At 46.1% G+C, this 27,605-nt stretch overlaps 1 protein-coding gene across 1 annotated transcript in view; it reads right to left on the bottom strand.

Moving 5' to 3' along the window:
* The window catches only part of LOC139264074 (uncharacterized), a 48,624-nt gene extending 22,499 nt beyond the window's left edge, over positions 1-26,125 (bottom strand). The window contains exons 1-4 of the mRNA XM_070880170.1: positions 26,036-26,125; positions 10,172-10,267; positions 9,961-10,069; positions 9,707-9,772 (exon numbers count right to left, since the gene is read on the bottom strand). Coding sequence (XP_070736271.1) covers positions 9,707-9,772; positions 9,961-10,069; positions 10,172-10,267; positions 26,036-26,125 — 361 coding nt within the window. The remainder of the gene's footprint in view (positions 1-9,706; positions 9,773-9,960; positions 10,070-10,171; positions 10,268-26,035) is intronic.
* Positions 26,126-27,605: the final 1,480 nt, after the last annotated feature.

Below are 27,605 nucleotides of genomic sequence, written 5' to 3' on the forward strand. Positions count from 1 at the left end.
TGCTCCTTGCTTAATTGAAGGCAGGAGAAGTGCTCTCAGTTATACCCTCAGAAGGTAACGCCTCCTGATGAGAGCCCTGATGTCCCTCCTCATCTCTCCATGCACATGTTCCAGTCTTTCTCGCTGCCTCTGCTCCCTTGTTGTGCACCCTGGAGGGTGAGGTACAACCCCCATTACTGTTACCAAGTATAGCAGTTTGATTCTTTGTTAATAAATATAGCTATACTCCTGATACAAAAGAACCTTGAAATTACTCAATAAAACTGTTGCAGTATGTGAAACTGACAAGAAACCACTGAAACTGCACTAACCTGACACCTGTGAGTCATTACTGATAATCCATTTAAATAATGTCCCTGGAGCCGGCTTCCAGGTACTTCACGCCAGCTCTCCCTGTCAGTGTTGAGGCGCTAAGGTAAGTGCCGAAAATCAATTTAGCACATCGACGGTCAGTGAGCGTTGCATCCTCACTGACGTTATGATCCACCTGCCGTTGACGTTCCCGAAGATACTTCTTACTGGCGGCATTACGGGGGGGGGGGCGGAATTTGGTGTGCAGCGCTGGATTCGCCTCGCCCCAGCGATACCGCTCTAGCACTGCTAGCACTAATGGGTGGTGCTAAGGGGGCAAATTGCTCCCCCTTTGCATCTTGTCTATTTATACCAATCTTCCTTCGTTCCCTCAAATGTGTCTACAAGTTTTACTAATGGTTTTCTTTGTTTATATGTAAGTGTGTCTCATTTTCCCTATCTCTATTTGTTAGTATTTAGGTTATTTTATGAATTTATTGAATAATTTATTTTGACTAATAGTCAGGTCAAGAATAATAGTTGAAGAGCATGATATTAGCCAGGTTTGAAGGGTCTGACATGAAACAAATCACATTAAAATGGCCCTGAAATTCCGTTTTGTCTTTCCCACGGGCATTTTAGAGAAAATATACGCACCTACCTTAAGCTGCTGCCCATGTTCGACTTTCTGATACTGAGGCCTCTCCTGACTGCCAGTCACAGCGTGTGCACGTCGGGACATGCGCAGACCTGGAGCTGGAGTCACATGGCTCTGGGCAGCCAATCACGTAAAGTATCATAGTAATAGGAGTTCCGTAAGGTCCTAAACTCCTATTACATTGATTGAGAAACAGCCCCAAACACCCAAAACACTAATAAAAAAATAGAAAATATACACTACATTCATTTAAATTAAAGTTATTAATGTCTTAAAAAAATATTTATTTTCCCGAATTTTTTTAAAATGTTGTGGGGAGGGTTTTTAAATGATAAAATATGTTTTCATAACTTTATTTTTATATGATTTTGTGTTTTTTAAAACACTTGTGCCTGTAAAAGTAGGCTATGCATCTGCTTTTTCAGGCGCAAGATCTTTGGGGACATTTGTATGCGTTAATATCAGAAATTTGCACTTAAAAATGTCCTCGCTCCCGATCTGTGGATGATCTGTCAGGCCAGAAACTTGACAGATCAGAAAAGCCGGTTTTCAGTGCATGCGCATTGCGCGCTGAAAACCGGCTTTTCCGATGCCTTCCTGGGTCCGTATAAACTTCGTACGGGCCCGGGATGTCGGAATTTCAAGGCCAATGTTTTGCTTAAATGTATGACAGAATGTTTTCACAAAGGATCTATCACTTAAGCATAGCATATGTTATACATCCACCCTTATCGGCATGTATCCAACATTTATCTGGCTGAAATCGGGGAAAACTAGTATAATATTTAATCTCTACTCCATTTTAGTATGGTGTTGGAAACACATACAAGTCACACCCAGTACCATTTTTACCAGTCAATGCATCTACATCATGCTCAGGAGTATCAATCCATTTAATATTTACGTCAGCTAGATGAAATAAATCTATATATAGATACATATAGTGGAGACTGTGGTGTTTCCTTAAGAGACATCCCATAGCTCCTGTAAGGGCGTTTTTTAATAACTCCTCAGATTTAACATTTGGGGAAAGGACCTAGTGTATCTTTCTACTGCCTCCTGTGTTTGCTGAAACTGATACTTAGTAGCTGAACCTAGATTGGAACTTACTTAAATAACTTTGATATTCTTTCCTGTGAAAAGTCACAAGTAATCCTATGCACCCTCAGTCTGTGAAATTGTGTAACATATTTCATATAATGACAAGTTCATACAAGAGTCTGCCGGAAGGTCTTTTATTTTCTAAACTGTCAACCCAGTATGAGGAATTACAGGATGTTTTTTTCCTTTAGGTTGTGGTATTTTTTCAGAGCTAAACAAGATGTTTTACCTTCCCACATAAATTAGTGAATTTTTCAAAAGTGTTGTCAAGGTTAAGCGGTCAATATTTCCTCTATCCAGTCTCACACTGTTACCACCTCAAATCACATTCAGTTTCATTTAAGATTTATTCATATTTAGTCTCTGCTTCACTTGGTAGGTCTGGGGGTTATAATAATGCCCAGCTATTTCATTCCAGCTGATTTTCATGATTTGATATAATATCTGGATGGGTTTTGGGTTTCAGACTTGGGATATTTACATTCCAATATGCTGCCAAGTGCGTTTGTTACATTCAGTAACTAGGGCCTGTTGACTTTACTATATATTCAAGCACAGTTTGTGCATTGCTCCATTTCCTATCATCCCAAGAATAACAATATTTTGCCAAATTACTTGTCCTGAAAGATTCAAGAATATCACACACAGTGGTGCATAGTTTTTCTTCTACTTATGTAAAAACAAACCTTCTTACAATTACTAGGTTCTTGTATTGTGCACTAATTAGCTGAATATCCTTAAAGTAGACTGAGTAGTCTATGGCCTAGAATTTGACTGATCCCTGCACCGGAACAGGTGGGCCCAAGACCCAACTGATATTGCTCCTTAGGCCTTGTTTCTATCAGGCCAGTGAGTTGCAGACATCTGTTGAGTGCCCCCAGGCAGCTCGCCAACAAAGAAGATTAGAATTTGGGGCCAATACGTCACCGATAGTGGTCCGCAGATAGGTCTAGAGAGAAGGGGGAGTGACTGGGGGGGGGGGGGGGGAATCGAAAGAGGTGGCCAGCAGTGGCCCCTGGTTTTAATGTGAAGTCACAGAATACTCCTGTTCCTCTCACCTCCACATTCAGGCAAGATATTTTTTTAAAGCTTACCTTTTTGGCAGCAGTCTGCAGAGCCGATTGGGCCGCAAGGAGACCTGGTTTTCCTGAACGTAGCCCGGTCTGGTGCCAGCTGGGTTCAGGGCAAATCAATCTGGTAAAGGAGACATCAAGGGGCTAAAGGCTATTTCAGGTGCGGGCCCTGGATGCCTCTTTTATTGTCTCTACCAATATGGCGTGTGGTGCAGAATGTGCGTGCACACGCTATCTGTCATATTGAATGCTTTGACACCTGGTTTAGGCCAATAACACAATCAGACTGTCATCGAACTTTGAGGACTATACTGGTTTTAAATTCAAATTTTATTTTTTGGTGATTTTTTTTGTGCCCAATAAGTGGGCAAACGATGTTGGCATCAAGCCCCAAGTCAAACCCAGAGTAAAGTTTACTCTGTTCTCTCAGAGTAACGTGGCTTAATCCCTACCTCAGGAAAGTGTCAATTTTGTACTGTGGGCCCACATCTATCAAGTTAAAACAGCCTATCTCATTTTACAGGAGAAACCTTACAGCTAGCACAGAGAGGAGACTTTGGTTCAATCAGTCTGGGTTAACTCAAATTGAGGTCAGAGGTCAAACGATAGTGTGCTGACTGTTCTTCCACTTTGTCCACCAAATGGCTTTAAGCATAAACGAGCTCATAAACCCCAACTCTATAGTTGTGTTACAATTTATTTGTATAAATTGATCTACTGATGGTCACAAATGAATGCTACAAGATGCATTTATCCTGAAATATTGGACCATGATCCTATTAATATGGTTGAACCTCAGTTCTTAGCCCCCAATTGCAGCATAATATGTATCCAAGCACCCATTGCAACAGTTTTGAAACAATTCTCATCCTTGTGTTTAATTGCCTCCATGACCTCGCCTCTCCCTATCTCTGTAACCTCCTCCAGCCCTACTACCCTCCAAGATCTCTGTGCTCTTCCAATTCTGGCCTCTTGCACATTCCTGATTTCCTTCGTCCCAGTATTGGCGGCTGTGCCTTCAGCTGCCTGGGTCCTAAGCTCTGGAATTCCCTCCCTAAACCACTCCGCTTCTCTCTCCTGCTTAAGAGGGCCTTTAAAACCTACCTCTTTGACCAAGCTTTTGGTCACCTGTTCTAATATATCTCTTTATGTGGCTCGATATCAGCTGTGGCTCAGTGGGTTGCACTCTCGCCTCTGAATCAGAAGGTTGTGGGTTCAAGTGCCACTCCAGTGCAGTGCTGAGGGAGTGCTGCATTGTTGGAGGTGCCATCTTTCGGATGAGATGTGAAACTGAGGCCCTGTCTGCGCGCTCAAGTGGATGTAAAAGATACCATGGCACTACTTTGAAGAAGAGCAGAGGAGTTATCCCACAATCAACATAACAAAAACAGATTATCTGGTCATTATCACATTGCTGTTTGTGGCGCTTGCTGTGTGCAATTTGGATGCTGCATTTCCCACATTACAACAGTGACTACACTCCAAAAGTACTTGATTGGCTGTAAAGTGCTTTGAGATGTCCGGTGGTCGTGAAAGGCGCTATATAAATGCAAGTCTTTCTTTCTTGCTGTGTTAAATTTGTTTGATAATGCTCCTGTGAAATGCTTTGGGACATTTTACTATGTTGACAGCAAGTCTGCAAGACTCAGGTAAACTGCTGGTCTGTAGAGGCGAGCCTTTGAAGAAAACAATAAGCGACACTTCCTGTCAGAAGGTGGATCTTTACTTTATTTTTTAGTCTTGTGTGTGTTTCGAGTTGCACGACGTCTTTTTGCCTGATCGATCGCAAGAAAGCAATCTTGGAACCGTGCCAGTGTGCAGCACCCGTCGGTTAACGGAAATCCCCCGCGGGCTGTTTTATAACTGAACAGTTTTCAGATGTCATAGGGGAAACTAAAACTAGGGAACATAGGGCCCAAGTTTCCACAGGATAAAAAACGGGCGCCCCTCCGAGCTGGGCGCCCCTCCGAGCTGGGCGCCCGTTTTTCGCGGCTAAAACGGCGGCAGGAAAAAAACACGCTATTCTCGAGCGCTTTGCAGCTCCTTGTCTGTTTGGCGCGGCGCCCAGGGGGGCGGAGCCTACACTCGCGCTGATTTTGTAAGTGGGAGGGGGCGGGTACTATTTAAATTAGTTTTTTTCCTGCCGGCAACGCTGCGCGTGCGCGTTGGAGCGTTCGCGCATGCTCAGTGTGAAAAAAACATTGGCACTCGGCCATTTTTGTAGTTCTTTGTAGCTGTTTAATTGTTGAACATTTTTTAATAAAACCACATTGCCATCAGCACATCAGCACTGAGGCTTCCCTTCTCACTGTCTCCTTCCCCTCCCTCCCCTCCGCGGCAACAAGCCGCTGTCTCCTTCCCCTCCCTCCCCTGCGCGGCAACAAACGGCGGTTTCCTTCGAACGATGGCTGAAGCACAGGTAGGAAGATGGTTTATTTAATCTTTTCTTTGCTTATAAATGTTTATTCAGGTTGGATTTATTTGTATAATATTTGTAGAAGTATAAATAAGGATTTATTGTAGAATTTAATGAGTTCCCTTCCCCCCCCCCCTCCCCCCCCCCACCTCGTTCTGGACGCCTGATTTGTAACCTGCACCTGATTTTTTAATGTGTAGAACAGGTTTTTTCAGTTCTACAAAAATCTTCACTTGCTCCATTCTACTTTAGTTTGGAGTATGTTTTCACTGTGGAAACTTTGAAATCAGGCGTCAGTGGCCGGACACGCCCCCTTTTGAAGAAAAAATTCTGTTCTAAAGTAGAACTGTTCTACCTGACTAGAACTGCAGAAAAAAAAATGTGGAGAATTGCGATTTCTAAGATAGTCCGTTCTCCACCAGTTGCTCCTAAAAATCAGGTGCAAATCATGTGGAAACTTGGGCCCATAGTCTTAGAATAAGGGGCCACCCATTTAAAACTGAGATGAGGAGGAATTTCTTCTCTCAGAGGGTTGTAAATCTGTGGAATTCTCTGCCCCAGAGAGCTGTGGAGGCTGGGTCATTGAATATATTTAAGGTCGAGATAGACAGATTATTGAGCGATAAGGGAGTAAAGGGTTGCGGGGAGCGGGCAGGGAAGTGGAGCTGAGTCCATGATCAGATCAGCCATGACCTTATTGAATGGCGGAGCAGGCTCCTATTTCTTATGTTCTTAGATTTCAGCTGCCCAGACAGACGGAGCTTAGATCGGTGCGACAAGCTGAATTGGACTCGGAAACGGCAATCGGCAATCATTTCTATTGTATTAAAGGGCATAGTATAGGTGATACCAGGGTTCTATTTGTTCCATTTAAGTCTGCACCTGTCCACTGACAGTTGCCGAATTATATATATATTGTAACATTTTATTGTAACATTCAGGTACCGAATGTACTGGGTGCAGCAATTTATTTTTGACCCTTTCCAGACTTGTGTTTTTTTTCTGGTTTCGTGCCGTTCCCAGGTGACTACACAGCTGCAAGCAGGCAGCGATTGTGTAGGAAATGTAAACAGGCCTACATTATTGTGTTCCTAACACAGATGAGACTGCACACAGGGAGGTTAAAGTAACAGTGACCTCAGTCTTTTATAAGACACTCCAGAGTGAGGAACTGGCCTTAGGGGCCGGCTTATATACAGTGCTCCCAAGGGATGCTGGGATCCCTTGGGACTTTAGGGGATGCACTCCCTGATGTCAAAAATTGCTTTGATTCACCATGGACCGATCTTCCTCTGCCACGTGGTGGTTAGCAGGTTTTGCAGAGCTTTCAGCTAGTCTGCAAGCTCTTTGGAGGTGCCCCATTGTTCCACAGCTCTTGCAAACATACCCTTTGAAGTGGCATGAATAGGCTGAATGGAAGCCTCCACAACGCCAACAAGGTGTGAATTGCCTTGCATTCATCCTTTGTTGTGGACTCTGAGTCATCTGGGTCACCTGAGGCCTGCTGGCAGTTGCAGACTCGTGGTTTCTGCCCTGTACATTTCTGCTCGCAAACACAGTTCCAGTTAATTTATGAACATTGCTAGCACTTGTGTGCTGAGAGATTTGTTTGGTGTTATCACTGGTGGACATAAACGCCTATGCTATCGCAATGGCCTTACTGAGGGTCGGTGTCTCTTCAATCAAAAGTTTTCGTAGGATGGTCTCGTGGCCAATGCCCAGTAAAAAAAGTCTCTGAGCATCTGCTCCAGCTAACCATCAAACTCACATTGTCCTGCAAGTTGCCTTAGCTCGGCGACGTAGCTCGCCACTTCCTGACCTTCAGATCGCTGGCACATGTAGAACCGATACCTCGCCATCAGCACGCTCTCCCTCAGGTTAAGATGCTCCTGAACCAGGGTACACAGCTCCTCCTATGACTTATCTGTGGGTTTCAGCGGAGCCAGAAGATTCTTCATGAGGTTGTAGGTCGGTGCCCGCAGACCGTGAGGAGGACAGCTCTCCTTTTTGCAGCACTTCCTTCTCCGTCCAGCTTGTTGGCTACAAAGTACTGGTCTAGCCATTCGGCATAGGCTTCCCAGTCCTCACCCTCCGAGAACTTCTCCAGGATGCCCACAGTTTGCTGCATCTTTGCGTTGGATTCGTATACTCATCGCCAGTTATTGTGTTCCTAACACAGATGAGACTGCACACAGGGAGGTTAAAGTAACAGTGACCTCAGTCTTTAATAAGACACTCCAGAGTGAGGAACAGGCCTTAGGGGCCGGCTTATATACAGTGCTCCCAAGGGATGCTGGGATCCCTTGGGACTTCAGGGGAAGCGCTCCCAGGTGCCGGAATATGGGAGTGCATACTTTAGGATACACAGCATACATAACCTGAGCTTTTCCCCTGTCCATTTGCCACGCCGAACCTGAGCCATTCAATACTTCTCCACTTTTTCCCCTCTTTCCATTTTGCTTTCTCCCTCCCTGATCGTTCTCCCCTGTCATCATGCCTCCTTTCATCTCTCCTCTCTTGGATACTCTGCCCTCCCAAATCCCTACCCCAATCCTTCATTACTCTTCGATCTTCCTACTCTCCCGCCGCCGTCCAAGGCTTGACTCCCTCCTAGATAAGCCTGCAGCTTCCCTCTGTGCCTCTCTTGGCATCCTACAAAGGGCCCATTGAGGCAATCGTTGCTGCCTCCTTACGAGCAGCAATCCCAACTGTCCCATCCTACTCTCTCGCCAACATTCCCACCCAGCGCGCCCACTGGGGGCTAATCTTGCAAATCTCCTCCCTGTTCAACTCACACCTTTCAGCGCTGACCCTGTGGACGCAGGCAGTGGGGCAGCAATCACCGACCCTCTCTGCATCTCCCTCCAGAATGTCCATTCACTTGCGAACAAGGCCCTTCCCATCCATGATCGACATCATGGCCCTGACGGAAACCTGGTTGAAAGACAATGACACCTTACCCTCAAACAAAGCTTCCGGGCCTGGCTATTCCTTCCACCACTTGCCCCGTTCAGCCTGCCATGGTGGCGGTGTGGCTCTCAACAGCAAATCACACCTTGTTCTGCCCCCTACTCTGTTGTATATCCATGCTTGTTTATTGTGTGGTGTCTGTAACACTGTTACGCAACACTGAATGCACCCTTACACTGTACACACCTTACCTGTACACCAGAGGGTGCTGCTGCTGGAGACCTAAGGGTTACCTGCACACTGCAAGTAACCCATTATAAAAAGGAGCTCACAGCTTGGTGTCCTCACTCGAGGAGCTGCAAATAAAGGACTCCAGGTCTACACAGTTTTAGTGTCATACCCTACCTCGTGGAGTCATTACTGAAGGTGTCTACATACACTATAACTGCCGATGTTGATACGAGGTCATGAACTACACACTCAATATGTCTAACCTCAGCAACTTCAAGCAATTTACAGAAGGGTAAGATTGGGACGCTTTCGTAGAAAGATTGGACCATTTCTTTATAGCCAATGACCTGGATGGGAACACACTGGCTAACGATTGAACAAGCACAGGGCCATCCTGCTTAGCAGTTGTGGGCCCACCATCCATTGTTTCGTTAGGGACTTGGTAGCCACAGCGAAGACAATCACCAAAAGCTATGAGGAACTTGTAACACTCATACAGGAACAACTAAAGCCGAAAGAAAACATCCTCACAGCCAGGCACAGGTTCTACACTTACCAGCGACCAGAGGGCCAAGAAATTGCTAAGTGTGCTGCACACCTAAGAAGACTAGCTGCACCGTGTGATTTTGGTGACCACCTAAATGAAGCACTAAGGGACATATTCATCATTGGAATCGGTCACGAGGGCCTCCTGCACAAGTTGCTCTCTGCTGACATTACGGTCACCCTGCAGAAAGCAATTCAAGTGAGCCAGGCATACATGCTTTCGGCCGGCGATTCCAGGCGAATACTGACCCAGGACTCTAAACTGGCGATCGCAGTACACCACATGGCACTGCGAAAGGCAGGAAGGCTGCCCCGAGTCCAGCAACCTTGAGTCTGCCACATGGGGCAAACCAGATGGCCCCGTGCTGGCGCTGTGGAGGAAACCACACGGCCCACCAGTGCCGCTACAAAGACTATGCATGCAAAGGCTGCAGAGAGAAAGGGCACCTTCAAAAAATGTGTAGAAAAAGCTGTACTCACCGCGTCTCTGATGAGTTGGCTGATCACGCGGGCTCCGACACAGATGAAGGCGAAGTTGCTCAAACCCTGGAAGAGGAGTATGGAGTTTAGATCTGCTCCACCGAAAGTTCTCCATGGACGATGGAAGTTGACATTGACGCGATCCCAGTTTCTATGGAGATCGACACAGAGGTGACACAAGCGACTTTTGAAAAACTTTGGATAAATCCCGCCAATCGACCAAAACTGTCTCCTGTTCAAACGCAACTGCTCACCTACAACAAAGGTAAAATCCAAATCGTTGGCAGTGCAGACGTCCAGGTCTCCCAGGGCGGTGTGTTGAGCAAACTCCCCCTGTGGATTGTAGCCGGTGACGGTCCCACGCTGTTGGATGAACCCGGTCCAAATCAGGCGAAGTGGTGACGGCCTCTAGGCTCCAGCAATCGACATCAAACATGGATCCATTGCTGCATCTGGAGATCCCACTGTCCAGCTCGACTGCGCGGCGATGACTCCACAACATTGTGGCAAAATCTCCAGGTCCGAGGATCCAAACACCACTTTCCGGGCCGGGGCAGGACTCTAAGAGGTGAACAGAGTCGAAAGAGGTGGATTCGCGATGTCCAGGGCCGAACCTGTGGAAGAAAAGACCCCCAAAGCCTACCTGGAGGAGAGCCAGAAGATGGCGGCCACACCACGAGGAGAAGAACCAACAATCAAAATAGCTGCGGCCATACCACGAGGGGCAGCGTTGGAGGAGCGACACGTGGCATCGAGCAGCCAATCAGATTGGAAGGCTCGCTTAAAGGAGACCGGTAACCAAAGAAATTTAAAGGGACAATTTCAACTATTTGAGGACAAGGACTTTAAAGCTAAAGATGCAATAAAAGGGTGTAAGTATGAAAATGTATGCAATGTAACAATGAATTGTGATGCTGGTGTAACTAATGTGACAAATGAGATGAATGCAGGTGTCAGTAAGGTTAAAAACAAGGTTGTTATGCTTAACAATGATGATAGAGAATGTGAAATGTCTAATGTAACCATGTCTGTTGAGACCAGGACAACCAAAAGTGATGTAAATGCTAGAATGGAAAATGTATGCTCGACTATGTGTGACCAGAGCCAAGGTGTCATGTATGCCGGTAGGACACTGCGAAAGGACATTGGGTCCTACAGAGAGCATGCTGATGCCAATGGAACCCCCCCCTGTGGGAGACCCTCAGGTCCAGCAGGTTACCTGACCATGTAGCCTGGACCTTTGGAACGAATGTGATGCCCCTTGCAGGACACACACACACACCCAGTGGGAGCAGACCCACTACAGGGACAGTGGTCAATGGGCAGCACAGCCACCACCACCTGCACCAGACCAGCCCTACAACCCCTGGGCACCAGGGCCAACACCAGGAGCGTGAGGCCAATACCCTCCAGCTTCCCTGGCAAACCCTGGGATGACCTGACCATCATCCCAATTGGTGGACAAGGAGCCCACCCAATCCTGTGGCCCTGCCAACCACCCCACAACTACCCACATCACAATGTATACACACCACCCACTGCTGCCGTGGCTACCCCCTGAGGGATCCCACAACAGTGACACCCACATGGTCTGTGTGTGAGGGAGGGGCAATGTATGAGGCCAGCCTCAAGCACAGGGGTCAAACCTGGCAACCACACAACCCTCACCACAACCTCCAATAGCCTATCTGATCACCTCCCCAGGTCATGACAATAAGGATGTTTAAAATGCTTAGGGGGAGTGCTGTTGTATATGCATGCCTGTTTATTATGTGATGTCTGTAACACTGTTGCGCAACACTGAATGCATCCTTACACTGTACACACCTTACCTGTACACCAGAGGGTGCTGCTGCTGGAGAACTAAGGGTTACCTGCACACTGCAGGTAACCCAGTATAAAAAGGAGCTCACAGCTTGGTGTCCTCGCTCGAGGAGCTGCAAATAAAGGACTACAGGTCTACACAGTTTTAGTATCATACCCTGTCTCGTGGAATCATTACGGAAGGTGTCTACGTACACTACACAATCATCCGGCATTTTCTCCTCCTTTGAGCATCTCACCCTATTCCACTAGCCTCTCATTTAAAATTCTTGTTCTCCACCGTCGACCCAAGTACCATCAAAATGTTATTATCGATATTTTTTCACTATTTTCGTCCCTCTGCCTCTGCACCGAACGACTTCTCATCCTCAGTGATTTCAACTTCCAACTTAATTCATCATGCTCTCTCCTCTGAGTTCACTAGCCTCCTATCTTCCCTTAATCTCTCCCTCCATGTGAACTCCCCAACCCACATTCATGGCCTCGTCCTCGACCTTGCCATCTCTCGTGGCCTCGCTACTGCCATTGTGTCATAGAGCATTCTGGAGAGGGAGGGTGAACAGCCAGTTGTCGTGGTACATTTAGGTACCAACGATATTGGTAAGAAGCGGGAAGAGGTCATACAAGCTGAATTTAGGGAGCTAGGAGTTAAATTAAAAAGTAGGACCTCAAAGGTAGTAGTCTCTGGATTGCTACCAATGCCACGTGCTAATCAGAGTAGAGGGAGCAGGATAGTTAGAATAAATACATGGTTTGAGCAGTGGTGCCAGAGGGAGGGATTCAAATTCCTGGGACATTGGAACCAGTTCTGGGGGAAGTGGGACCTGTACAAAAGGGACGGTCTGCACTTGGGCAGGACTGGAACTGATGTCCTAAGGGTAACATTTGCTAATGCAGTTCAGGAGTGTTTAAACTAATATGCAGTGAGATAGTGCGAAGTAATATGGAGTCAGAAACAGATGGTAGAAATGTAAAAAGCAATAGTGGAAGGCCGAGTAAACAAAGGCAAGAAACAAAAAGGGCCACACCACATCATAATTCTAAAAGGACAAAGGGTGTTAAAAAAACAAGCCTGAAGGCTTTGTGTCTTAATGCAAGGAGTATCCGTAATAAGGTGGATGAATTAGCTGTGCAAATAGATGTTAATGGATATGATGTGATTGGGATTACGGAGACGTGGCTCCAGGATGATCAGGGCTGGGAACTCAACATCCATGGGTATTCAACATTCAGGAAGGATAGAATAAAAGGAAAAGGAGGTGGGGTAGCATTGCTGGTTAAAGAGGAGATTAATGCAGTAGTTAGGAAGGACATTAGCTTGGATGATGTGGAATCTATATCGGTAGAGCTGCAGAACACCAAAGGGCAAAAAACATTAGTGGGAGTTGTGTACAGACCTCCAAACAGTAGTAGTGATGTTGGGGAGGGCATCAAACAGGAAATTAGGGGTGCATGCAATAAAGGTGCAGCAGTTATCATGGGTGACTTTAATATGCATATAGATTGGGCTAACCAAACTGGAAGCAATACGGTGGAGGAGGATTTCCTGGAGTGCATAAGGAATGGTTTTCTAGACCAATATGTCGAGGAACCAACTAGGGGGGAGGCCATCTTAGACTGGGTGTTGTGTAATGAGAGAGGATTAATTAGCAATCTCGTTGTGCGAGGCCCCTTGGGGAAGAGTGACCATAATATGGTGGAATTCTACATTAGGATGGAGAATGAAACAATTAATTCAGAGACCATGGTCCAGAACTTAAAGAAGGGTAACTTTGAAGGTATGAGGCATGAATTGGCTAGGATAGATTGACGAATGTTATTTAAGGGTTGACAGTGGATGGGCAATGGCAGACATTTAGAGACCGCATGGATGAACTACAACAATTGTACATTCCTGTCTGGCGTAAAAATAAAAAAGGGAAGGTGGCTCAACCGTGGCTATCAAGGGAAATCAGAGATAGTATTAAAGCCAAGGAAATGGCATACAAATTGGCCAGAAATAGCAGTGAACCTGGGGACTGGAAGAAATTTAGAACTCAGAAGAGGAGGACAAAGGGTTTGATTAGGGCAGGGAAAATAGAGTACGAGAGGAAGCTTGCAGGGAACATTAAGACGGACTGCAAAAGTTTCTATAGATATGTAAAGAGAAAAAGGTTAGTAAAGACAAACGTAGGTCCCCTGCAGTCAGAATCAGGGGAAGTCATAATGGGGAACAAAGAAATGGCAGACCAATTGAACAAGTACTATGGTCCGGTATTCACTAAGGAGGACACAAACAACCTTCCGGATATAAAAGGGGTCAGAGGGTCTAGTAAGAAGGAGGAACTGAGGGAAATCCTTATTAGTCGAGAAATTGTGTTGGGGAAATTGATGGGACTGAAGGCCGATAAATCTCCAGGGCCTGATGGACTGCATCCCAGAGTACTTAAGGAGATGGCCTTGGAAATAGCGGATGCATTGACAGTCATTTTCCAACATTCCATAGACTCTGGATCAGTTCCTATGGAGTGGAGGGTAGCCAATGTAACCCCACTTTTTAAAAAAGGAGGGAGAGAGAAAACAGGGAATTATAGACCGGTCAGCCTGACATCAGTAGTGGGTAAAATGATGGAATCAATTATTAAAGATATCATAGCAGCGCATTTGGAAAGAGGTGACATGATAGGTCCAAGTCAGCATGGATTTATGAAAGGGGAATCATGCTTGACAAATCTTCTGGAATTTTTTGAGGATGTTTCCAGTAGAGTGGACAAGGGAGAACCAGTTGATGTGGTATATTTGGACTTTCAGAAGGCTTTCGACAAGGTCCCACACAAGAGATTAATGTGCAAAGTTAAAGCACATGGGATTGGGGGTAGTGTGCTGACATGGATTGAGAACTGGTTGTCAGACAGGAAGCAAAGAGTAGGAGTAAATGGGTACTTTTCAGAATGGCAGGCAGTGACTAGTGGGGTACCGCAAGGTTCTGTGCTGGGGCCCCAGCTGTTTACATTGTACATTAATGATTTGGACGAGGGGATTAAATGTAGTATCTCCAAATTTGCGGATGACACTAAGTTGGGTGGCAGTGTGAGCTGCGAGGAGGATGCTATGAGGCTGCAGAGTGACTTGGATAGGTTAGGTGAGTGGGCAAATGCATGGCAGATGAAGTATAATGTGGATAAATGTGAGGTTATCCACTTTGGTGGTAAAAACAGAGAGACAGACTATTATCTGAATGGTGACAGATTAGGAAAAGGGGAGGTGCAACAAGACCTGGGTGTCATGGTACATCAGTCATTGAAGGTTGGCATGCAGGTACAGCAGGCGGTTAAGAAAGCAAATGGCATGTTGGCCTTCATCGCGAGGGGATTTGAGTACAGGGGCAGGGAGGTGTTGCTACAATTGTACAAGGCCTTGGTGAGGCCACACCTGGAGTATTGTGTACTGTTTTGGTCTCCTAACTTGAGGAAGGACATTCTTGCTATTGAGGGAGTGCAGCGAAGGTTCACCAGGCTGATTCCCGGGATGGTGGGACTGACATATCAAGAAAGACTGGATCGACTGGCTTATATTCACTGGAGTTCAGAAGAATGAGAGGGGATCTCATAGAAACGTTTAAAATTCTGACGCGTTTAGACAGGTTAGATGCAGGAAGAATGTTCCCAATGTTGGGGAAGTCCAGAACCAGGGGTCACAGTCTAAGGATAAGGGGTAAGCCATTAGGACCGAGATGAGGAGAAACTTCTTCACCCAGAGAGTGGTGAACCTGTGGAATTCTCTACCACAGAAAGTTGTTGAGGCCAATTCACTAAACATATTCAAAAAGGAGTTAGATGTAGTCCTTACTACTAGGGGGATCAAGGGGTATGGCGAGAAAGCAGGAATGGGGTACTGAGGTTGCATGTTCAGCCATGAACTCATTGAATGGTGGTGCAGGCTTGAAGGGCCGAATGGCCTACTCCTGCACCTATTTTCTATGTTTCTATGTGTCAATCACAGATAAGGACATCTCTGACCACTTCCTCGTATCGCTCTCCCCCCTCCTCCAGCACCCCCCAGCACTACCTCCTTCTGAGTCTGCCCCTGGAAAAACCTATCTCCCAATTCTCTTACAACTGCACTTATGAACCCCAAACTGTCCAGCCTTTGGCCCTTCATTCACCATGACATTTCTGCAGCTACTGATCTGCTCAATCACCTTTGATGCCCTAGTCCTTGTTAAAACAATTACTCTCTCACACCCTGGCTGTTCCCCCTGGTACAGCCCTGATCTTTGCTCCCTTAAGTCCAAGGGACGCAGACTTGAACAGATATGGTGGACAACTGGTTTAGCTATTCACTGCCAAATATAGCGACCACATGAAAGCACTATTGGGTCCTGCTTTCGTCAAAATCACTTACTATTTCAGAATCATTCTGGAATGTAAAGATAAACCTAGCTTCTATTCCCCACTAAAAAACCGTCTTTTTAAATCCCTCTCCCAAGTCTCCACCCTCACCTTCGACAATGTGTGAGGAGCTCATGGACTTCTTTCGGCCACCTCTATCTCTTCCTTTCCTTCCCCTAGCTCACCGAGCCAAACTTCCTCTAAGGATCCCCCCGACCCTAGCCCTGACCTCATATCTTTCTCCAGCTTCTCTCCGATCTCCCCTCATGATCTTGCTGAGCTCATCGTGTCCATGAGACCTACTTCCTGCTCCTTGACCCTATTCCCACCAAACTGCTGACCACACAACTTCCTTTTCTGGCTCCCATGTTCGATGACATTGGTAACAGTTCTATCTCCTCAGGTACTGTTCCCCTCTGCCTCAAATCTGCCGTAATCACCACGCTCCTTAAAAAAGCAATCCTCGACCCCTCCGTCCTTGCAAGCTACCGTCCCATCTCCAACCTCCCTTTCCTCTCCAAAATCCTTCGACGTGTTGTCGCCTCCCAAATCCGTGCCCATCTTTCCCGCAATTCCATTTTTGAATCCCTCCAATCCGGATTCCGTACCTGCCACAGTACCGAAATGTCTGTCATCAAAGTCATAAATGATATCCTTTGTGACTGTGACAAAGGCAAACTATCCCTCCTAGTCCTCCTGGACCTGTCTGCAGCCTTTGACATGGTTGACCACTCTATCCTTCTCCAACGCCTCTCAACTGTCGTCCATCTGGGTGGGACAGCACTTGCCTGGTTCCATTCTTATCTATCTAATCGTAGCCAGAGAATCACTTGCAATGGCTTCTCTTCCCACCCCCGCATCGTTACCTCTGGTGTCCCCCAAGGATCTATCCTTGGTCCCCTCCTATTTCTCATTTACATGTTGCCCCTTGGCGACATCATCCGAAAACACAGCATCAGTTTCCACATGTACGCTGATGACACCCAGCTCTACCTCACTATCACTTCTCTCGACCCCTCCGCAGTCTCTAAATTGTCAGACTGCTTGTCCGAAATCCAGTTCTGGATGAGCAGAAATTTTCTCCAATGGAACATTGTGAAGACCGAAGCCATTGTTTTCAGTCCCCGCCACAAACTCCGTTCCCTAGCCATTGAGTCCATCCCTCTCCCGAACTTCTGTCTGAGGCTGAACCAGACTGTTCGCAACCTTGGTGTCATATTGGACCCTGAAATGAGCTTTTGACTACAGATCCGCAGCAAACTAAGACCACCTATTTACACCTCTGTAGCATCGCCTGTCTCCACCCCTGCCTGAGCTCATCCGCTGCTGAAGCTCTCATCCATGCCTTTGTTATCTCTAGATTTGACTATCCCAACACACTCCTGGCTGGTCTCCCACATTCCACTCTATGTAAACTAGAGGTGATCCAAAACCGGCAGCCCATGTCCTCACTCGCACCAAGTCCCACTCACCCATCACCCCTGTGCTCGCTGATCTACATTGGTTTCCGGTTAAGCAACGCCTCAATTTCAAAATTCTCATCCTTATTTTCAAATCCCTCTATGGCCTCGCCCCTCCCTATCTCTGTAATCTCCTCCAGCCCCACAACACCCCGAGATGTCTGCGCTCCTCTAATTCTGCCCTCTTGAGCATTCCTCATTATAATCGCTCAACCATTGGTGGCTGTGCCTTATGCCTAGACTCCAAGTTGTGCAACTCGTTACCTAAACCTCTCCGGCTCTCTACCTCTCTTTCCTCCTTCAAGACGCTCCTTAAAACATACCTCCTTGACCAAGCTTTTGGTCACCTGCCCTGATTTCTACTGATGCGGTTCGGTGTCAAATTGTTTTATCTCGTTATACTCCTGTGAAGCGCCTTGGGACGTTTCACTGCATTAAAGGCACAATATAAATACAAGTTGTTGTTGTTAAAGGCGCTATATAAATGCAAGTTGTTGTTGTTGTTGTGCACTGGTATCCAACTGCATAATATCCGGGCTGTAGAAACAAAAGTAGTGCAGAGCTTTATCATGTAGACATCATTTAGTCTAGAATTATAACACTTGTGCCTGCAGCTAGAATGATGGATTTAAACTGTTGGCCCATGGTGGTTATTCTGTAATCATTCAATAACACTTACATTTGTACTATCCAATCACTCGCTACTATAGCAACCTTATTAAATGTTTCCCTGGCAACTGGTGGAAAACACAGCTGGAATGTTGGCCATTTTAATCTCTCAGTAAGCAAATCAACAATATAACAGTTCATAAAGAAGTTCTTTGAAGATTATCGAATGCCCTTTTTGCAATCCAATAAAGGTAGATCATGAAACTGGTTTTGATGTAGTGTATAATGAGATTGCTACAGATTGCAAGGAAGATTATGCCAGTACATGTTCCTGATATGCCACATGAATAGTGATCCAGAGTGCAATAGACAGCATTAAAATCCAACAATGTTCGGAAACATATGTCAAGTGCTGGTTGAAATCTATAGTTTAAGAGATACAGGATTGCTGACCCAGCATTTGCAAAGGATACGCTGTTCATAAAATCCAAACTAAAACAATTAAGGAAAGAGGCAAGTTGGCTGCAGCTCAAAAAATGTGCCGACCCACTAATTAACCGACTCCCCAACAACCCAGTGCTGGAACCTCAGTGTGCACAGTTAATCTTAAAACTAATAAATAGCATATATTGTAGCATAAAGCTTGACTTTTAAGCAGAGGACACATAAATAGTCAGATGATAAATGGCTCTCAGTACACAAATCAGACAGCCTCTGCTACACACCCCTCTCATGGCGCAGGCAATGGAGATTACCTTGAACTCCCATATGATTACTCTCCCTGAGGCAGACTCTGGTTTGTCATGTGTTGCTCTTCTGGCCTACAAAGAGCAAGATCGAGGACTATACGTTGTGTAAGATAAGCTAGCATGGAACTTCATTGAAGTGAATGGAATAAATGGATTTAAGCTAGATTTGTTTCCGGAAAGAGGAAGGACTGAGAGTTGTGGGTACAATAGCTGAAGTCAAAGAAAAAGACATTTTTAAAATCATTGTCTTAAAAATTCTAATGTTCTTATCCAGAAATTCCAACTTTAAATTTGGCACTTCTGGGCACAAGAGCTTTTGTGCCCACACAAACATAGAGTATACAATTCTGACCTGAATTTAACTAAAGTCCGGTTTTTCACCCGACTTCCAAATCCCTGCCTGCCAAGCCTTGCCAAGCATGGTACGATCTACGTACCCTCAACAGGGCATAAGCCAGCTGTAGTTAATTACAAAATGCACATTGAAGGAAGCTGGCATCAGCACCAATAGAAGAATAAGTTACCATTGTGCAAGGAAACGATTAACATGGAATGAATCAAGAAAATGTGGCACTGATGTTGTCCACAGAGAGACTTCAGGGCAGAGAAACATGGTGTTGCAAATGTGTAATTGAGACCGAATGAAAACCAGCCAAAGGAAATCAGTTGAATAATTGCTGGAAATGACTGACTATTGCAATGAGAGCAGACTGAAGTTTCCAATTCAGCAACAATACCCATCACCCATACTGACAAATATTGTTAATGGGCCTCGAATCAAATGAGAAACAGACAAAAAACTGAAGCTCTTGAAACTATAACGCATCATGGTAAGGGTTTCTTTCTTTGTCATGGGAGTGAATTTCCTTGCTGTTTTGGACACATTTTTTTAAACATCTGGGGGTTGTAAGAATTCCTCTGGCCATTGTGCAGTGATATTGGGGGAAGTTTAACATTGAAGTGCATGTGGGTTTAGGTGCGGGTGGGGGGTTAAATTTGTCGAAATGTCAGCAAGTCCGGAAGCCAGCTCCAACCCGCTGACTTCCTGGTTTAGCGTGGGTGCGTTTGGCTGTGTGTGTGTAACTCCCTCCAGAGTGGCGGGTTAACAATTTCAATATTTAAGTCAGTGCTATTTTAACCGGCATTTAAAATTAATGGTGCATGCATGGGTTTCCCGGGCTTCCTGAAACTTGCCATTAAATCCAAGGCTCTTTAAAAGTCAGGCAAATACAGTAATAAATACTCAGTGCTCACAGCTGTTTTCTTACCTCCCACTGGGAAAGGGTTTGTTCAGAATACTTGTGGTCAGAGGTTAATTTCTGCACTTTGGAGGTCTTGAGACGCTGATCAGGATGGTTGATGCCTTTGGCTGACTTAGATTGGATCTTGGACAAGGACCAAGATGACCAGCAGGTGCAGCAAGAGCCTGTTGTGGAGAGACCTGCAGGTGGTGAGCAGAGAGGGGTCCACAGGAGGCATTACCCATATAATGGCGTGTACAGGCCGAGGCTCAGCTTCCATGACCTCTCGGAGGAGCAGTGCTTCCGGAGGCTGAGATTGTCGCGCCAGATGATGACAGAGATCTGCAGCCTCTTAGAAGAAGACCTGTTCCTTGCTGGACCTGGTGACCAATGACTTTGAAAGTGGCCACCACTCTCAAATTTTTGCCACTGGATCCTTCCAGGGCTCGACCAGAGACATGCCCAGGATCTCCCAGTCTGCTGCAAATAAAGGCATAAGACAAGTTACTGATGGATTGTTTGCCAGGGCTGGCAATGATGTCAACTTCGCCTGTGATGATCCCAGTCAGAATGAGCGGGCGCTCAGGTTACCGTCTCTGGCTGGCTTCCCACAGGTGCAGGATGTCATCGACAGAACACATGTGGCAATCTGGGCACCCCTTGATCAACCAGGAGGATTCAGAAACCACAAGGTTCCATCAATCTTCAGCTGTTGATAGAAGCCAAGAGAAAAGGTTTGTGCAATTGTGCAGCAGATTCCCGGGGAGCTGCCACCAAGCTTTCATCCCGCGGCAGACCAAGTTCCCTATAATCTTTACCCTTCATGTTCCTGCCACACCTAAATGGTGCAACCTCAGTTGCCTTAGCAGAGGTAGAGGCAGGCTGCACAAATCACTGCTCTGAATGGTGGGATACTCTTTCCAATGACCTGTGGGTGTAGGAGCCTGTGAGGGCCCTGGCACCTGTACCCTGTGCACTGGTAGACATGGCCATCTGGAGAGGAGGCAGCATATCGGGTACTGGCTGGGGGGGTGGACAGGGTGGCAATGCATTGAGTGGAGTTATCACTTCCATGTCCCTTTTCACCTTCATCCCTTTCAGGGGCCAGTTGCACTACACTCCCACCACTCTGCTGGAAAGCAGCTTGGTGCAGATCAGTGACGAGCTGTAAGGCCAAGACCAAGGCCTATTATAGGCTATTTAAGGTTCCAGACATATTGGCATTCTGGTCACCCCATTACAGGAAGGATGTGATCACACTAGAAAGGGTACAGAGAAGATTTATGAGGATGTTGACAGGACTTGAGAATTTTAGCTATGAGGAAAGATTGGTTAGGCTGAGGTTGTTTTCCTTGGAACAGAGGAAGCTGAGGGGAGATTTAATTGAGGTGTATAAAATTATGAGGGGCCTAGATAGAGTGGACAGGAAATAGCTATTTCACTTAGCAGAGAGGTAAATAATCAGGGGGCATAGATTTAAAGTAATTGTTAGAAGGGGATTAAAGGGGAGCTGAGGAGAATTCTTTTCACCCAGAAGGTGGTGGGGGTCTGGAACTCATTGCCTGAAAGGATGGTAGAGGCAGAAACCCTCATTACATTTAAAAAGTACTTGGATATGCACTTGAAGTGCCGGAACCTACTGGAAAGTGGGATTAGGCTGGATAGTTCTTTTTCGGCTGGCATAGATACAATGGGCCGAATGGCTCCTTCTGTGCCGTAAACTTCTATGATTCATTCCGACTCTGTACGGCCATGGTCAAGCCCTGCAAAGGTTAATTTGATTGCCGCGATTGATTTTCGATGGACAGATTGCCCAAGTCCCTGGAACAAGACATCCTTGCAATGCCCCGTGACATCAGCCCACTCATGCTTGAGCTGGACTGCACCATTCTCCCTCCAAATGTGGTCAGTGTTATTGGAACGCCTCCACAGCTGTCTCTGCCACCGTTATCTGCTCTTGCTCACATGTGCACTCTGAGTTACCAGGTGAAATCCCGACTAACTGCCTAACTGGGCCCACCGAACTGCAAGTATCTGTGCTGGCGCATGGAAAGCATAATTCCTGTGATGATGCACACTCAGAAAGAATCAGCTCCTCTGAGGATTTATTATGCGGAATGTCCACCGACTGTTGCTGTACACATGAAGGCATTGTCGGAGAGAAAATATATGAATTAGTACTGGCAAGGTAAGTATGTTGCAATTTAGCATTATGACGATGATCATATTTCACTCGATGTTGAAATCAAGTTAAGGTGACTGTTGTATGACATGTGAGCCGATGATATTTAATTCTGTCACCGGGTAGCTGGGAGGTCCCAAACTTTCCATCTCCGTTGGCCAGGGAAGGCGAAATGCCACTGACCTCCAGTGCTTCCTCCTCTGTAACTGTCAACTGAGAAATCTGTGGAGGACCACCTCAAGTTCTCTCCCTCTCCCTTGTGTTTTGCGCTCTTTTCTCCTGCAACGGGGGAAAAGTCAGACCTATAAGTTATTGTAGGAATTAAATTGAATAAGGATCAGGATGGCAGTGATGGATGGAGAGATGTGGATTTGAGGAAGTGCACAGAAAGAGAAAGATGGGTGCATTTGCAAGATGTGATGAAGGACTTGCATGACTTGGAAGAAGGGACCGAGTGTAACGTTTGCTGACGATGCAAAGATGGGAGGAAAAGCAATGTGAGGAGGTCACAAAAAATCTGCAAAAGATCATAGACAGGCTAAGTGAGTGGGCAAAAATTTGGCAGATGGAGTATAATGTTGGAAAGTATGAGATCATGCACCTTGGCAGAAAAAAAATCAAACAGCAAGTTATTATTTAAATGGAGAAAGATTGCAAAGTGCTACAGTACAGCAGGACCTGGGGGTACTTGTGCATGAAACAAAAAAGGATATCTGCAGGTACAGCAAGTGATCAGGAGGGCCAATGGAATCTTGGCCTTTATTGCAAATGGGATGGAGTATAAAAGCAGGGAAGTCTTGCTACAGTTATACAGGATATTGGTGAGGCCACATCTAGAATACTGCGTGCAGGAGTTCCTCAGGGCAGTGTCCTAGGCCCAACCATCTTCAGCTGCTTCATCAATGACCTGCTTCATCTTACTCTCAACATGCTCCCCACTGGAGTGGAACTAAACTATAGAACCAATGGGAACCTGTTCAACTTTCGCCGCCTCCAGGCTCAATCCAAGGTCGTCCCATCCTCTGTCATTGAACTACAGTACGCGGACGACGCTTGCGTCTGCGCACACTCAGAGGCCGAACTCCAAGCCATCGTCAACACCTTCACTGAGGCATAAGAAAACATGGGCCTTACACTAAACATCTGTAAGACAAAGGTCCTTTACCAACCTGACCCCACCACACAGCACTGCCACCCGGTCATCAAAATCTATGGCGCGGCCTTGGACAATGTGGACCATTTTCCATACCTTGGGAGCCTACTATCAGCAAGGGCAGACATCAATGACGAGGTCCAACACCGCCTCCAGTGTTCCAGCGCAGCCTTCGGTTGCCTGAGGAAGAGAGTGTTTGAAGACCAAGGGCTAGATTTTACATGTTTGTGCTTATCGCCCAAAAATGGGCATTATTTCCGGTGTGGGCAGTAAAAACGGGTTTTCAGATCGACGGCTTCTCGGCTAGACTTTCCACATCACAATCGCCCATCTAAGGCCCATCTATCGCCCAAAATGGACCTTTTTCGCCCATTTTGAGGAAAAAGTGGAAATAGACCAAAACATCGCTAGAAAAATAGGCCCCTAAGTTTCGGCTCACTTCGCCGAAATGATCGCCGAACTGATCGCTGACACAAGGACCATCCCAACTTTCGGCACCTAGTCGGCATTTCGCTGGGCTGATGCAAGGCCGAAAAGATCGCTGAGAAATAGTTGCTTTTCCCGGGCTTAACAGAAGGAAATGGGCACTATGGATGCCATTTTGAAGATCAGAGGAATGGGGGCAACAGAAAAAAAAGAGCTAAATAGTTGTGATTTATTTAGAGAGTTATTTATAGATAGATCAACTCAGAATATTATATTATGGTATATATATTGATAGTAGATATTGTATAGGCATTTTTTTGGTGAAAAGTGCTTTTATAGATAGTGAAAATAATTACTGATATTGTTGGGGCCTATTAGACTGACTGATATACAGTGTAGAGAAAGTAGAGAGAATAGATAGTAGAGAGTAGAGAGATTAGTTTAATTTAGTGAAAGTAATTATTGATAGTGATGGGGCCTATGCTTTCCCTGCCATTATTTATAACTGCTCACACACTGGTTACTGAAAGGGTCAATCAAAGAGCTGGCACAGTAATGCGTAGACAGAGACGAAGACAGAGGAGGCGATCGTATAGGCAACGAAGGTACTTGGAAAAGCAATCTTACCTGAACTTGTCTGAAAACGCTTGTCTTAGGAGGCTGCGTTTCTGGAAGGAGGTCATCGATGAGATATGCCAAATCGTCAAGGGTGATCTGCAGCCTTCCACCACCATCAGAACCGCACTGTCCATTGAGGTGAAGGTTACTGCTGTCCTAGCCTTCTACGCATCGGGATTTTTTCAGGCTTCAGCTGCTGACATCTGTCATATCTCTCAGTACGCTACACATTGCTGCATTCGACAGGTGACTGAAGCCCTTTATGCTTGCAGGATTGACTTCATAAGCTTCCCAATGACCAGGGAGGCACAGACCGAGGGGGCTTTGGGTTTCTACAGAATATCACACTTCCCCACGGTACAGGGAGCACGCAAATTGCCCTGAAAGCTCCCTTAAAGAACGCGGAGGTGCTTCGTAACAGAAAGGGGTTCCACTCCCTAAATGTGCAGCTTGTTGTCGACCACAACCAAATAATCATGACAGCAAATGCTACATTTCCTGGCAGCATCCATGATGCGCACATCCTACGTGCGAGTGCTATCCCTGACCTGTTTGTCAATCAGCCAGAAGGTCACAGTTGGATGCTGGGAGATAAGAGATATGGCCTTGCCAGTTGGCTCATGACCCCTCTGCGTAGTCCCGTCACTGAAGCAGAGAAGCATTATAATGAAAGTCACATAGCGACACGCAACATCGTTGAAAAGACAATTGGAGTCCTAAAGCAGCGCTTCAGATGCCTGGATCATTCTGGAGGCAGCCTACAGTACCACCCTGACCAGGTCGCTGAGTTTATTGTGGTGTGTTGCATGCTGCATAACCTAGCTATAAGGAGAGGACAAGTAATGCCAGATCAGGCTGCAGGTCCACCTCCAGAAGGAGGAGAGACGGAAGAGCCAGCCGGTGAGGATGAAGAGGAGGAAGAGGCGGAAAAAGATGCAGGCGAGGACCTAGGGGAGCGCAATCAGCCTGGCGATCTAGCACCAATACCACCACCCCCCACTCCCGAAGACCCAGTGGCAGTTACACGGCCGCTAAGCTGTTGCGTCAGCAGCTCATTTGTGCACGCTTTGCATGAACTTTCATTGTGGATATTCACATTTGCATTTACAGTTAGGGTTAATCAAAAGTTTCAATTGCGTGGGGTTTCATTTTTGCCTTGCCTGCACTGGCCTGGCATCTGCATTAATGCTTAGCTTAAGTAAAGTGAGGCTATAAATAAAAGACTGAACAAATAATGAACAACTGTAAATATGTTATATGAAAATATTATGCTTAATGTAACTAATGTAACTAAAAGAGAAGGCACAACAATTGTTTTATTCAATAATTTTTTTTTATTAACACAACGAATAAATTTTTAAAAATTATTTAATAACACTCTCCCTGCCCCCGCCCCACCCCCTCCTCCCCCAACCCACCCTTCCCCTCAACCACAAACAACCATGACCAAAACATTAACAATTTAACAATGTAATTGAAAAACACACCCCCCCCCTCCCTACCTGCGGCCACGTTTCCCTCCAGGTCCTTTCCCACCCCGTGTTCTTACCCCACCCACCCGTTTGGTCTACGCAGACCGACACGAACGCGGTGGGCAGCATGGGATGGCAAGACTTCCTGCCGTGGTGGAGGTGACGGAGTGGATGCAGAAGCCTGAGGCTCCACTTCCGAGTCAGGAGGAACTGTGTCCTCCGTACTTGCTTGAGTGCTAGGGGTCTCACTCCGAGCCGACACGACACCTTGGGGTGCAGCGCCATGTCCAGCCAGCAACGCATGCCGAAGGGCATTGTTTGCGGCGGTCTGTTCTCAGATCGCTTCCAACGTCTCCCGTGCTATCCCCGTTTGCACGGAAGACCAGTTGGAGAAGTTCATGTTGAACTCGTTCCAGTTCGTGGAGAAACCCACGAATCCCTGGATAAGGTCGCGACCTATCGCAACCGTCTCCCTGCACAGGGATATCAAGCACTCCGTCTGCCCATCCAAGGTAGGCGATTGCTCACCTTGCTGACCCGACCTCCGTGGCCTCGGCGTGTGCAAAATGTCGCGCCTTGGCATCGCCACCTGCACACCGCTTGGTCCCGGTGCCTCATCCCTCTCAATAGATATGACCGCAGGTTCTTCCCCCCCCCCCCACAACAATGTTTGGTTCCTCCTCCTCCTCCTGCCCTTCCTCTTCCTCCACACTAAATTGTTCATCTTCTTCCTCTTCCTCCTCCGAGGTGGTTGCTGCTGATGGTGCAGGAGGAATGGATGGCTGAAGTGAGACGACCTTCTCAGGTTGACCTTAAAAAGACGAATGACATTTCTAAACAACTTATTAGGACATTAACGGTGATCATTAATAGGAAACATTACATATCAATAGTTTTCAATACCCCATATGCACAAGGGTTCACCAGGGCTGCCATGACATCATTTGTACATCAAGAGTACATCACAAGTATATTGCATATCGCATTATAATTACAGGACATTGCATGCATAACTAAGATAGATTTTTAAAATGTCTTTAATAATGTTTGGCACATTACACAGTTCCCATTACTCATGAGACTCAAGGCTGGGTTCGGCCAGACAACGGGTCGTGACCGAACGACTGTCATGTCCCACCAGCGCGACCGCAAGCTCCTCAATTTCTGACAGAGGCTGGAACTGAGCAGAGCCGCCCCCACCCCATCCTCCTCTGCTCCGAACGGTTGATAGATATCTTCTTCTGTACTGAGAAGAGAACATGGCATGGCATAAGCTAATGGACTTGGTAATAAACATTTAAGAATGACAGACTTAAATTCAATGCCGGAGATGCAATGTTCGATTAAAAAATTGCATTGCATATGAACAATAACTTACTGTTAGGATGCATAAATTAATTCATAATTTAATTAATTAATACAATAAATAAATAAAATTCAAGCATCCAATTAAAATTTGCATGCATCATTAAAATATTACACATAACATTTTAAATACAACATGCAACTTACTCTGGCTGCTGCCAACAAGCTATTCTGCCTTTTCCGGCACTGGTCAGGTGTCCGCATCTCGTGGGATGCAGATGTGATGACATCGTCAATCTCCTGCCAGATTTTTTGGTAGACACAGGGTGGAGGTTTCCCATGCCCACCCTGTGTCAAGTCATCCCACCTGGCATGGAAAATGTTGACAAGTGCCTCGTTGGCCTCGTTAAGGGTTTTGCCCTTTTCCTTTCGCTTTCGCCCTCTATTTTGATATATAATTTTAATAATAAACCTTAAAATTAATTTTGTA

This window comes from Pristiophorus japonicus, chromosome 5, assembly GCF_044704955.1.
Source record: "Pristiophorus japonicus isolate sPriJap1 chromosome 5, sPriJap1.hap1, whole genome shotgun sequence".
Lineage (NCBI taxonomy): Eukaryota > Metazoa > Chordata > Chondrichthyes > Pristiophoridae > Pristiophorus > Pristiophorus japonicus.